This window comes from Balaenoptera physalus, assembly GCF_965194825.1.
Source record: "Balaenoptera physalus genome assembly, chromosome: 7".
NCBI lineage: Eukaryota > Metazoa > Chordata > Mammalia > Artiodactyla > Balaenopteridae > Balaenoptera > Balaenoptera physalus.
In genome coordinates, this window is record NC_138886.1 from 62969738 (window position 1) to 62984952 (window position 15215).

Consider the following 15215-nt stretch of genomic DNA (forward strand, 5'->3'; position numbering starts at 1 on the left):
ATATTTTTTTCTAAGATAAACTTTATCACTCATCACCTAGAATGAGACATTTTATTTATCCTGAAGAGTATTTCTGAAACATAACATATAATGCTCAGTTTAAAATATGATAATTAAAAAAAGGAATAGAAAAATCTCAGAACCACCTAAACCCACATAAATTCTACATCTTTGTCATTCCAATTTTTTCAGATATTATAAATGTCTTCATAAATAAGAATATAATATATACTTAAAATATACTTGATATATATTTAATGTATATATTTAACTAACATAATGTAAATATATATAAGTATTCTTCAGATTATCCAGGACCTGATTACATTCTTAAGATATTATACATTCTGTTGTTAACTATCAGGAAGAAATGCTCTTACCTGGGCCATATTTTTGATCAGTTGATCAAATTCATCACAAGCAGGTTTCCCATTGATGTGTGCAGTACCCAATCCTGTAAGAACTTCCAGATTCCCATTATTTGGGGATAATAAAAATGATTCATTTTGCAGAGTAGGAATTACAGCTGGGCTGAGATGTGGAATGTGGGCACATTCAACATTTGAAATTGTGGGAGTTGCAATGTTTACCTAAGAGTAATATGGAGACTATTAACAACTTTGTCATTCCATAAACTATTTCATAGGAATCATCCCAAGAGAGGTAATAATGAAGTACCTATGAAATTTCAAAATGTCCATACCCTTTTATTCTGCAACTCTATTTCAAGAAATTTATTTCAAGGAGAAAAATTAGAAAAATACACAAAGATGTAAATGCAAGGATGTTCAACACAGCACTATTTTTTAGGTGGAAAACGTTTTAAAAATTAATTAAGTGAAAAGAATCAGGTTCAACTTCAAGGTACTCATTAAAACACACACAAAAACACATCCATACATATGTTTTTAAGTGAAAAAGCCTAGTCATTGAACAATAACAGTAAGTATAATACAATTCAATGTACACTCAAAAAATGTTTACATGTGTATTAAACATCTGGAAGAATATATACCAAACCACCAACAGAACACTAGTTGTCCCCAAGAAATGGGATTCCAGAAGGCCATTAACTTACCATATTGCTTGAATTTTTATAACAACCTATGCAGTAAAGAATCTGGTCTTTCCCAAAAAGAAGCCTGGCCTTTGTCCTTACCTCATAGGAAGTAACTTCTAAACGCTTGGAATTTCCCAGATGATAGAAGTGTCTCTGTTATTCACGGTGGGCCCCAAGGCCACATGATATCCTCTCAAATTCTTAAACTAAGTCATCTCACATGGGCAATCAATCATGCCTATGAAATGATGTCCCAATAAAAACTCTGAACACCAGGCTCAGGTGAGCTTCCTGGGTTGGCAATACTCCATGTATACTGTCACACATCGAGTTTGGGAAGGGAACACTTCCTGAGGAAAATGGAAGCTTCACATCTGGAATCCTCTCAGACTCTGTGCTATGCGTCTCTTTCTTAGGTTAACTTTCGACCTGTATCCTTTCCCTATAATAGACCATAACCATGAGTCTTAACAGCTTTCAGTAGGTTCTACAGGTCCTTCTAATGAATTATTGAACCTGAGGGTGGTTTGGGGAACCTCCTGAATGTGCAGTTGGAATCAGAAGTGAGGATGGTATTGTGTGGACTCTTCCTTCCAACTTTGTATTTGGAGCTTAACTCCTTGCTGTTGGTGTCACAAGTCTAGGGAAGAGCTGCCAGTCTGGAGGACTATGCCCTCAAACCTCACAGTATGGTTAACTCCAGGTACAATGATATTAATAAACAACAACAAAATATTCTATAATTACTTGTATGTGCCTGTTATACAGAGCTAAATAATCTAATAATAATAAATAATAATATATTTATTAAATATTAATATATTTATAGAATATCTTATATAAAATCATATTGACATTAATATAGTAATATTAAATAATAATAAATGTAAATAATAAATATTACATTAAAGCTAAGCAATCATTAAAACAGTGCAAAGAGTCAATCCTAATTTTGTATTTCTGTAGGGTGTCTGGAATGTAACTTTTAATTTACAATTAATCGTAAGAAAAGTTATATCAATGACACTTTTGGATCACTCTCTAAGCTCATCTCCCAGCACTCTGTCCTTCACTCACATAGCTCCAGCTATACTAACCACTTTACTGTTCCTCCAACTGCCAAGCTGCTCTCTCTAGCAGCCAAGTACGTCCTTCCCCCAAGTATCTACGTGCTTACATTTTTAGTTCGTCCAAGTGCACTCAACATCACCTCAGAGAAGGCCTCCCTGACAACCCTAAGACTGCATCCCACCATTACGCTCCATGAGCTGACCCTGCCCTGTTTTTCTTCATGGTGCTTATTATTGCCTGGCATGCACCCTGCTGTCATGGAGCTCCCATCCCAATCTGCAGAGACAGACTAGAATGCAGAATTCTCCAGTGGAGGAATTTGACTATTTTATTCTCTATTATATCCTCATCCTCTAGGAGAGTGTCTTGCACGGAGATGGCATTCAACATACATCTGCAGAATAAATGTTTATCCATTCTTAAGGACCCACTCTGATCTAATCTGCCCAATGACCCTCCAAGAATCACCATTACCCTTTTACAGATGACAAAATTACACAGTCACACACCTAGTAAGTAGATTATGACCTAGATTTTTTCATCATGGTGCTACTGTCATCTTCGTATTATACACATAGCAAACAATCATTTAGATATCATTTCTGGGAATGAGACATTAGTAAATGTCTTCCATTGACAGAAGCAATCAAAATATTTCACAATTTATGTCACCAGCCCATGCTTAAGTCTGCCACCTGTCCTGAAAAATAAAACAGGAAACTCAGTAACTTACGAAAGTTACCAATAATTCACCATTTTATTGGCTATCTACAACCACAGATGTAAAAGAGATCAATGTATTTGAGGAAGAGGCTTTTGGGAATCCTTTCAAATGCTTATTTTAAAATCTACAGCAGGCATGATCAATTATTATTTTTTCAAAAGTAAGCTTCTTATGTCAAACCTGATTTTTTTTTAAACCTGAGCATGGCAACTTCAATAAAATCTGCCAGCAGAAGATACACTGTTCAGGTTGAAGCAGATGGCATCATGAAATCTGTGACAGGCTGAGGATCCCACACACCAGGACCTAATGCCTATGGTATGTTTGCATAGGGAAAAAATATTTGGAGTTTTGCTACAGTGAGCCAGGATGAACAAATCACATTATAAGCACAAAGAGTCTGTCTGTGTGAAGTTAACTGGTGAAACAGAAGCTCTGACACTATGCAAGACAAGGTGTGAAGGCATTGCAAGAGTAAAGTTATATATGCATATAAAGCTGTATGATATTGAATATCAATTGTCTTCTACAAATTTGTTAAAGGTTAACCAATGACAATGACTCCTCCTATCTCCTCCCAGCCACTGAGGTCTACATAAATGTAAAAGCAAAGAGATCACATATGTAAAAACTAAAATGTAATTATACCATCATACAAAAGGCTTGTTTTTAAATTTGAAAATTTATACCCATAGGAAAAAGCACAAAGGCACCTTGTGATTCTGCCATAGCTTTATTAAAATGGCTTTCTGAACTATAATCTCTTTGAAGAACAAGAATGAATCTTCTTTGCCATGATAGGTCTGTTCATAACAGACATAGTATAAATGTTTAATAAAAAGAACTTGACTCCCATCTTTGCTTATAGAATATAAAATAAACAGAAGAAAACACAACTATCTGGTGATTTTTATATACAGGTAAACAATCTGTATATTTATGGAAGTTGCTAGTAAATGAGCAAGAGTCACCAAATAATTTTCTGTTTTCTGTTTTGCTTCTGGCTATTTCAGTCTAAAAAGGTCTTTTATGTTCTTAGTAAATAAACATGCATTAATTTATGGATTCTAATTAGTGCTAACACTAAAACATAAATAAAAACTATGTAAGGTACTCAATTAAAAAGTTATCAAATTCTTTGTGAAAGGGTAATATGAAACACCATCTCAGTATTTAGAAGGACAGGAGGAGCTCTATTAAAAGATGTAGTCAGAACCAGCAAAAGGTTCACTTACTCTAAAAGGTCAGATAAAGCAAAAATCATAACAAAGGACAAATATACAACTTAAGCACGTTATTTTAACTTAAAACACACGCACAGTTATTCACAAATATCTTGATATATGGGCGCTCCCACCCTCTTTCTTATATAAACCACATTCATATAATATGGACTTTTTTTTCAAATTTAGCCTCTTTACAAGGTGAAGCAAGAATCTGGACACTTGAGAAACAATTTCTGGATAGAAACCTTCTAGATTTTTATGATATTTTTCTTCAATGTTTCAGTTTCCTCTACACAACCAACTCACCAACAACTGTTTTATCAATTCATCTGTGTAGTCTTTCAAATGAATTTAAATAAGTTTTCACAGAAAAATATCTTTTGTCATAAATTTTATACTACATAATAAAGCCACACAAATATAAAAATATTATGACTGGCATAACTAGCTCTAAAATGACTTTTTAATAAACATACATTCACAGAAGCAAAGAGACAAGAAAATATCTGAGTAAACAAGTGTTTAGTGCTCCGGGCATCAGTCAATATGCACTACAGGAGAAAAGGACAGCATCTTTTTACGTAGCAAGCAACTTATCTGGACGTGTACTAAGACAGCTGCCTCTTCTATAAGAGCATCCCAAGAAAACAAAAATTATCTTTAGTTCTATGTACAATTAAGCTCACCCTGTGGAAATAACTGTATCAGAATAACCCTTCCACTGAGATCATTGGAAAATTTGCATAAAAAGCTGTTAAAAAAAAAAAACTTTAAAAGATCAAAAGGAAACCATCACTTCTGCCATATTCTATTCATTAGAACTAAATCAGTAATCCCAGCCCATACTCAAGAAGGTATCACACAGGAGCACAAATACCAGAAAGTAGGGATTACTGGTGTCCAGCCTCCAGGCTGTCTATGATAGCACATCACAGTAAAGCAGCTGAAAGCCAAGACGGAGGGAAGATCTTAAAAGCCACCAGAGCAAAAACGGACCTTATATTCAAAGAATAAAGCTGACATTTGACTTCTCAAGTGAATCACTGAAAGACAGAAGAGAACTTAAAAATTAAAAAAACTGACAACCTGACATTTTCAGAACAACCCCCCACATACATACTCAACACACAACGTATTGTCTCAGTTTTGTACAAAAGAAATACCAAAATAAATTCTTACGCAAAAAGAAAATGATCCCTGATGGAATTTCCCTAATGCAGAAAAAACTGAAGAGCACAAAAAAGGGTTTAAAAATGTGAGTAAATCAACAGAAATTGCTTACAACACATAATCTAAAACTTCTTAAGTTTTAAATTCATGTCAAATTAAACTACGTGAATAATTACACAAAATGTAGGAGGAGGGTAAATGGGGTGGAAAGGTATTAAGTTCCTTGCATTTTCCATGAAGTAGTGAAAGTACTAATTAAAGTAGAATCATATAAGTTAAGGATATATATATATCTGACGAAGGACTCATACCTAGAATATATAAAGAAAATTCAAAACTCAGGAATTTAAAAAATCCAATTAAAAAACGAACAAAAGACACAAAGAGACATCTCACCAAAGAGGATACATGGATGGCAAATAAGAACACAAAGGTGTTCAGCATCTTATCCATTAGAGAAATGCAAATTAGAAGCACAGAAAGATATCACTATATACCTAACAGAATAACTAAACAACAGCACATGCTGGTGAGGATGTGGAGAAAACGAAACGCTCATACACTGCTGGTAGGAAAGTAGAACAGTAGAGCCCCTCCGGAAAACAGTTTGGCTGTTTCTGAAAAAAAACCCTCAGTGCATATTTGCCATATGACCCAGCAATTGCACTCCTGGGCACTTATTACAGAGAAATGAAAACATATGTCCACACAAAAACATATACGTAATTGCTCATAGCAGCTTCACCTATAAGAGTAAAAAACTGGAAACAAACAAAATGTCCCCCAGTAAGTACATCCATACCCAGAGTAATACTCAACAATGAGAAGGAGCAAAATATTAAGATACACAGAAACTTGGAGGGATTATGCTGAGTGAAAAAAAACAATTTTAAACAGTCACATACATTATGATTATATTTTTATAAGAGTCTTGAATTGATTAAATTATAGAGATGGAAAAGGGTGCCAGGGTTAGGGATGGTGTGGAGTATGGGGCTGGATATGAATATAAAGGGGTAGCAGAAGGGAGGTCTTTGTGGTGGTGAATAGATCAGTATTTAGATGGTGGTGGTAGTTACACAAATCTATACAAGTGGGAAAAAATGACACAAATTGAAAAAATTAACACACACTGTACCAGTATCAGTTTTGTGGTATGATATTTTACTGGAATTAAGATGTAACCATTGGAGGAAATTTGGTGAAGTATACATGGGACTATACATATACTATATTGAAAACTTCCTGTGAATCTATACTTAATTCAAAATAATTTTTTTAAGTTAATTCAAATAGGTTAAGAATACTGACTATAATCTTTAGGGTGACCAATAAAAGAATAATAAGATGAAGTATAAATAACATGCTAATAGAAGAAGAAGATAATATTAACAAGTTAACTAATACAAAAAAGGCAAAAATGAATAAGAAAATAAAAATGTCAAATTTAAATTTATCAATAATTACATTAAATATGAAGGGGTTAAATACTGAAAGTAAAAGACTAAAATTGTCAGATTGGAAAACACAGTAAAATCCAAATGTATACTGTTAACCAAAGACATAGATTAATAATAAAAAAAGAGATACAGAAAAGATGAAAGTAGAAAGATGGAAAAAAGATACACAACACTTACATTAACCAAAAGAAGCCTAATACAGCTAAACTTATATCAGACAAGTAGATTTTAAGAAGCATCTCTGGAGATAAAAAGGGACAATTCATAGAGATAAAGGGTCAATTCAACAGAAAGAAAAAACAATCTTAGTAATCTAAAAAGATAATATCTAAACAAGTAGGGCAGGGACTTCCCTGGTGGTCCAGGGGTAAAGAATGCACCTGACAATGCAGGGGACGTGGGTTTGATACCTGCTCAGGGAACTAAGATCCCACATGATGTGGGGCAATTAAGCCTACGTGCCACAACTAAAGAGAAAAACCCACACGCCACAGCTAGACAGAAGCCTGTGCGACACAACTAGAGGGAGGCCCGCACACCACAACGAAGAGCCCGTGTGCCGCAACTAAGACCCAATGCAGCCAAACAAATAAATAAATAAATAATAAATCTTTAAAAAAAGAAAAAAAAAAAAAACCAGGTAGGGCAAAAGGACTCAGAATCCAAATAAGAAATAGGCAAATCCACAATCATAATCAGAGTTTATAACAAATCTCTCTCAGTAACTTGACAGAATGAAAAAAAATCAATAAGGATACAGAAGATCTGAACAACATTCTAAATAAAGTTGACCTAATTGACAAATATAGAACACTGCACTCAACAACTGCTGAATGCTGAATTCTTTCCAAATACAAAGGAAATATTTATCTAAATAGACTATAGCTAGTTCAAAAAGCCAGTGTCAACAAACCCCAAAGAATAGATGACCTCTGATTACAGTAAATTAAGCTCGAAATCAATAACAGAAAGGTAACAAGAAAGCTAAAATATGTTAGTCAATTAAGCAATACATTTCCAAATAAAGCATGGGTCAAAGCAATTATATTAAAAATTAAACATTTTGAAGTAAATGATGATGAAGATACAACATACCAAAATTGTGGGATGCAGCGAAAGCCATGCTTAGAAAGAAATTCATAGACTTAAATGGATATATTAGAAAAAGATGAAAGATTAAAAATCAATGAGCTGAGCATCTGTATCAAAAAGCTAAAATAAAACAGTATACCAAATCCAAAAAAAGGAAGAAAATAACATAGGTTAGACCAGAATTGAGGAAAATTTTTTAAAAATACAATAAAGAAATGCAAGAAAGCCAAAAGTTGGACTTTTAGAAGAAAAAGGATTAACAAAATAGATAAACCGCCAGGAATGTTTCAGAAATTGGACTTTATTATAAATTTTTAAAATTTTTCTGGTCATCAAAAGATACAATTATGGGAGTCAAAAAGCAAAACACAAAGCAGAAAAAGACAGCTGTAATACATATGTCCAACAAAAACACTGTATTCAGAATATATAAAAAACCCTGTCAGTCAATGAGAAAAGGACTGACAAAACAATAGAAAAGTGGGCAAAAAACTTAAACAGAAACTCCACAAAGGAGGATATTCAAATAACCAACAAGCATATGAGAAGGTACTCAACATCATCAGTCGTCAGGAAAATGCAAATTAAAACAATAAAGTGATACTGCAAGTACCGCTAGAGTGGCTAAAATGGGGGGGGGGGGAAGAAAATTAAAGTTAGTGGTACCAAGTATAAGCAATGATATGGACAACGAGAATTTTCATACATTATAGTGAGAGCACAGACCTACAACTGCTTTGGGAAACAGTTGGGCAGAAGCTACAAATGCTGAATATACACCTTAAGACCCAGAAATCTCACTCGTAAGTAAATCTCCAAGAGAAATGCACACTTGTGAACATCAAAAGACACGTTAGAACATTCATGGCAATTTTATTTATAATACAGCCAAAAACTGGGGAAAAACCACAAAACTATAGTCAACAAAAGAAAGGAAAAATATATTCTAGTACATTCATGCAACGAAAAATGAAAAGAACAACAGCTACATACAACAACAAAAAAGAATCTCACAGACACAAAGCGAAGACAAAGAAGCCAGGTACAAAAGCATATATACTCAGATTGCATTATATAAAATTCAAATACTTATCTATGGGATGAAGTCAAAATAGTGTATGATCTGACTTATATGTGGCATCTAAAAAAGCCAAACGCATAGAAACAAAGAGTAGATTGGTGGTTGCCAGGGGTTGGGAGAAATGGGGAGATGCTGGTTAAAGGATACAAACTTCCAGTTATAAGATGAAAAAATTCCAGGTATCTAACGTACAGCACGGTGACGATAGTTAACAATATTGTATTATATACTTGAAAGCTGCTAAGAGAATAGATTTTAAAAAGTCTTCACCTAACACACACATAAAGGGTTAATTACGTGAGGGGACAGATGTATTAACTAGCCTTACTGTGGTAAATACGGGTAGCAAATATTTCAAATATCACGTTGTACATCTTAAACTTACACAATATTATATGTCAACTATAACTCAAATAGGCTGGAAAAAATAGTGATTCCTTTGGGGTATTTAGGACTGACTGAGGGGACACAGAGATTATGATGGAGTGCTGGTAACTTTCTATACCTTGATTTATGGGGAAGGTTATGTGTACATTCAATTTGTAAAAAATCCTTGAGCCATATAATCTTCCCTTGATTGTATGTTTTTTCTCAATATTTTTTAAAGTTTACAAAGTAAGTGATACAATCAGAGCAGAGAACCTGGGGTACTCCAATGAATGATATAAACATACACTTCTCTTAAAGAAAGAGGTAGTAGGAATAGTCTCTATGTATCAAGCTATATCTTCTCTGACAGAAACTGAATTTAAAGTTCAATTACCAAGCATTCACCTTAAGTGAAGGAAAATAAAGAAATGGATGTCTGAAGATGAAGCTTAGTCTATTACTGTGATAGATTACCCTCCACAGGCTTGATATGGATTCAACTGGCTAATTCCCATTGCCAGAATAAATCTTTTAACAAGTGCTCAAGTCAAGATTAATCCCCAGCAAATGTGTTTTGACCTCTGTAGCGCATCTAGATCTTTCTTCCTTAAAGATTATAAATTTTTAAAACTTGTATCATTTAATTGCACACCGAATTAGAAGAAAAAAATAATCATTATGCTGTCTTATACTTTTACACTAAAGTAGTTTGACCCACCCTGGTACAAGACTGATATAATTGTAAGATTTTTTAAATTATAAATTGTTTTTCATCTTTTTTCAATAATAACACCTATTCTTTAAAATTAATGTAATTCCAAACATACTCAACAAGATCAACATCTTAATATTTTGATCGTATACATGTGGTTTATGCACTTAAGCTTAATCCAATAGAAAACTTTTCAAATACGTAGATTCACTTAACAAAAATTGCTACAAAATACTGAAATATTAACTTCTTAGGTTTTATCTATCCCTTCTGTGTTGTTAACTGAAAAGGAAGTTAACATTATTAGCTCTATTTTCATGGCTAACATCACCCTTTCCAGAAGTACTTGTATTATTGTCTACAAAAATGACTGCTTAGGATCAAACTGAATTTCCCAAAGCATTTCTGTATAGATTATCCAAACCTAATTTGTGGCCCTGTTATTTTGACTTATTCTGAATTCAGAGTACAGCAATGAGAATAAAACAACCCAAATGCTTATGCGCATTTGATGAATACTGTATTTCTATCACTTAAAAGCTAAGATATGTATTATCTTGAATTAAGCAAGAAAAATGACCACTGCTTTTGCAACCCTAGTTTTGGTAGATTTTAAACAAATTTATAAACATATATTGCTAGTTCACTTTCCCAACTTTTTGTTTGTTTGTTATTCCCTCAACATAATGAAACATAAGAAGCAAGGCACTCTCTGGGGAATCTGCCATAACAGGTGCACCTCATAGAAATGCAGACTGTTTTTTTTTTGTTTTTTTTTTTAATCTGCACCTTGTCTTTTCTTCTTGTAGAGCAAGAAAAGTGCTTATTTTCTTGTGAATTTACAAAAATGCTGTAAAACACTCTCTGGAACTGATCCCAAATATGAAATGCAAAGAGGGATAGGATGCTGAGAGTATTCAATGAAATACAGCACCTAAAATGGTAGCAATAACAGGAAAAAAATCTTATACATAATAGAGCTCCATTTCAAGTTTGGAACCAAGAGATGCCTCTTTTTCCATAAATCATCCAGTGACATACTGACTAGAGCACAACTCTGATGCATTATTGAACAGGCAAACCCCCTCGCACAGTAATTGATGGTGGCACTCTGATTTAATGATCCTTATTTTTAAAGCTAATTAAAGAAATTGAGTTGCATGTTCAAAGCATATTAGCTTAATGTGACCAGACTATTTTGGACATAAAGTAGCTCACAGTTCCTGAGCTAAACAAGATACAAAATGCAACAGCAAGTTATAAGGGCGGGGTGGGGGGTTCAGATGAAACAAGCATAATTTTACATTTTCTATGCGACCTATCTTTAGTTCATTCAAATACTTATTCAGCACCTGAAATGTCCCAGACATTGGGCTCTAGGTGATGGGATGGTAATTAAAGAGTTGTCTGTGGTAGACTGTGAAAAAAAGGTAACAAATTATTTTCAGCTCCTCTCAGCAAGAACAAGTCTATTTCCCCACCTTTGAATCAAATAAAAACGTTCTTGATGAAGTAGTAAAAATTATTAATTTTATTCGATATTGACTCTTGCATGCACATCCTTTTAATACTCTGTTAAAAATGGTAAGTAAGTATAAAGTACTTCTGCTATACAAAAAAATACAATTGTCAGAAGAGAAGCACTATTGTTTGAGTTGCAAACTCAACTATGCTATTTTTTTCATGGGCACCATATTACTTGAAAAAAATGACTTAAAACCAAAAATGATTATACAGACTTGGGTATATGGCAGACAATTTCTCAAAAATAAACAAAGTATGCCTGTCACTTCAAGGAAAACAACTGACAGTAATTGTTGCCAGTAGGAAAATTTGAGCTTTCAAGTAAAAATGAGAATTTTGAAAAATTTGCATCTGCCATCCTGAGCTTGACACTTTTCCATAATTTAAAGACTCCATTGATAAGATCAGAATCAATATTAGCAAGTGTAACTTTCTGATACTATATAGTGAAATGCGAAATGTAATTTTTCTATTTTTCAAATTTTCCAGATGACCAACATAAAATTATGCATGGATAATAAAAGTAAAAATTCAAAGCACAAGACAGATTTTACTGTAATAGAGTACAAAATGTTCACTGTTTTGGTTTCAGATTCCACGTTGTAACTAACCTTTAAGAAACTACCAAGAGTTTTGGTGTCCTATGGAACGAGGATATCCACAACCATCTGAAAAGGCTACATATACCCCTCCCCTTTTCCAGCTACATACTGATACTTGCATGAGGCCAGATTTTCTCATATACTTCAACTAAAACAACAAATTCAAACAGATCAAAGGCAGAAGCAGACATGAGAATCTACTGTCTTCTCCTGAGCCACATTAAACAGATGTGCAAAAATATAAAACAATGCCACTCTTCTCACTAATTTTTAACGGTAATCGGTTTATTACTGTTTTTAATGTAATAAGTAAATATTTACAATAGTTCTCAATTTTAATTTCTAACCTGATAAATACTGGTGGATAAAATCACAAAAACAAAAGCTCTTTGAGGTGCTTAGTAATTTTTAAGAATGTAATGGGGTCATGAGGCCAAACTGAGAGTTGCTGCCTTAGAACATAAAATCTCAATAGGAGGAGGAAGCAATAAGCAGAGAACTGCTATTTATTGAGTGCTTGGTAAGCACTGGGCTTACGCCTTAGAGTTTTAAAATCCATGTTATTTAGTTCCCATTTTACAACTAAAGGAGGAAAAAAAAAGGGGCTCAGTCAAGATAAATATATATTTTTTCGTTTTAAGAAATCAACTCTGGCTTAAGATCATTTACTTATCAATATCAGTGCCAAAATACAAATCTGGACTGTGCCTGTCTCCAAACAAAACAACACTACAATACTGCCAGCACCTGAGATCAGATAATCAAAACGAAGGCCTCTAGATCACCAGGAAATCCTTAAATTATGTTCATTATACTGTTTAGGACAGTGAAACAAAAGACAACAGAGCTCTGTGATTAAGACCTGGGCTCTGGAGTCAGCCTGCCTGCATTCAAATACTAACTCCCCCACTTAACCTCTCTGTGCCTCCGTTTCCCCAGCTGCAATATGAGGAAAACACTATCCTGTGCTTTACAGTATTGTTATAATAATGAAACAGGTAACTCTGAGTAGAATAGCTCCTGGCACACAGCAGGAATTCCATACATGTTAACTGCTATGATGATGATGAATGATGAGTGACACATCTTTTTCAATATGGTTCCTACGAGAAAAATGAGGTGTCTTCAAAGTAACTTCAGTTATTTGGCTAGTTTATTTATGTTAAAAACTTGTTCTCTAGCAAGGAAAGTTAAGTTATTAATGCACAAAAGTTCTAAATAGTCAACAACATTCACATACTCATTAATTAAGCAATCATTTATTGAGTTTGAGCAAAGTGTCGTGTTAGGGACAAGGTATTCAAAGATGAACATGGAATGGATTTTATCCCAACAGTAGTAAATGGACTCCAAACAAACCTCCAAACAAATGAATTCTACAACTCCTGTTTACGCTTGTTAAGAACAAATGGCGATTGGCGCACAGCATATACACCACTAGTCTAGGCATGTGTGTTGATGTGTATTTGCAGAATGTCTTTCCTTTATTTAAATCTCAACACTTCTGTGCTTTCTTAACAAAATTTTCAAGGGAAAAAAATTTACAGAATGTAACTCGACCAAAATAATATTCTTATCAAAGTACGCTGAAATTTTCTACATCAAAGGGGTAAAGGTATCAAAATTAAGTAACTTTATCTTTTTCAAATGCCACCACAAATTTTAGAAATTGAAAATCTAGATAAATGACATGCTAGAATGTTTGCAGTGTTTTTTCTATGTCCCACATTTCCAGAAGATAAAACTGATTCACTGTTCACAGTCTGCTTAGAGAAAAATAAAAATAAAACCTTCTAGACAAGTATAAATATATGGAAATGGGCATATGAAGACTGATGTTACTTTGCCATGCTGTCTCTCCATTCCACTATTACCTTTACCCAGTTCATTTACTTTAAAACCTAGCATAATTATAAACAAAAGCAGAATGAAACTTCTGATTTATATTAAAAAGGCCCTCTGATTAAACTCTGGGGGGAGAATTTGAGGGAAATGGTAAATCTTAATGAATTTGAATTTACAAAAGATTTAGTTTAAATTTATTTCTCTTTAGAAATGCTATTAACTGTTTTTTCAACTTATTTGCTCCTTTAAATTACAGAACTAAGGATTTAGAAACAGTGTAAATTAGAAGTTAAAAAAAAGCATTGGCTTCAGGGTCAGACAGACCTGGATTCTTCCCCTAAATCTACCAATGAATAATTGTGTGTTCCAGATTAAGTTATATAACCTCTCTAAACCCCAATTTCCTCACTGGACAAAATGGGGATAAAACCCATCTCAAAAACCTAATGGACTGGTTAAATGAGACAAAGTCCATAGCACACAATGGCTTCCTAAAAGTAATTGTTCTTGTTGTTGCTGTTGCTATATTTCAAATGCAAATCAACCTCTATTGTTCTAAATTCTTGGGTTATAAAACTGATTTACATTATACCCAGTAAATTTCGCATTTTTTCCCTCTTCTCCAAAGACCATTTAACTTTGTCACAAAAACACCATACAATTAGCACCATTTGCTGTTTTAGACACACATGCATACCCAATAGCAAGATGGTGTTGCATTTTAATCCAGCACTGTATAAAAAGCATGAACACTGCCTTCTTGCCCAGGATAAAACAAGAATTTTAGTCCCTTCAAAGGCTCTATATTTACAAACTTTTAGTTAAAGGAACAAACATTTAAAAGCTGTTATTGTACCAAAAATAAAGTATTTGAAATTCCTACAGTAAATAAACTTTATGGTAAATGTAAAAACATGAGACTCAACTCCTCTCGTAACTTCTCCTAGATAACGTACATTGAAGTCTCAAGAAACAGACACTTTCCTGTTACGCGGCTGCAATGCTCTCTCATAAAAGCAAAACCATTTCAGGGGTAAGAAAAATAGTTTTTTCACTTTCACAGGCAACATCAACTGGGAAGAATTCCAATCGATTTCTCGATACTTCCTGTTAATGGGGTTGAGGCGTTATCTTCTTTCTCTCCGTTCCCCTTCCCCCATACCCAGTCATAATTTAACCCAGGCATTCTTGGGAGAGAGTAGCCATTTCCCCTTTTCTGACAGCAAGCCTACAGTTGAATTATCTTCATTTCAGTCTCAAATTAGAAACCATCGACAGA

At 33.8% G+C, this 15215-nt stretch overlaps 1 protein-coding gene across 19 annotated transcripts in view; it reads right to left on the reverse strand.

The window, feature by feature from the left end:
- The window catches only part of MPDZ (multiple PDZ domain crumbs cell polarity complex component), a 355494-nt gene that overhangs the window by 111719 nt on the left and 228560 nt on the right, over window positions 1–15215 (reverse strand). For all 19 annotated transcript variants that reach the window (XM_082470785.1, XM_082470784.1, XM_082470776.1 and 16 more), the window contains one exon: window positions 381–590. In XM_082470785.1, coding sequence (XP_082326911.1) covers window positions 381–590 — 210 coding nt within the window. The remainder of the gene's footprint in view (window positions 1–380; window positions 591–15215) is intronic.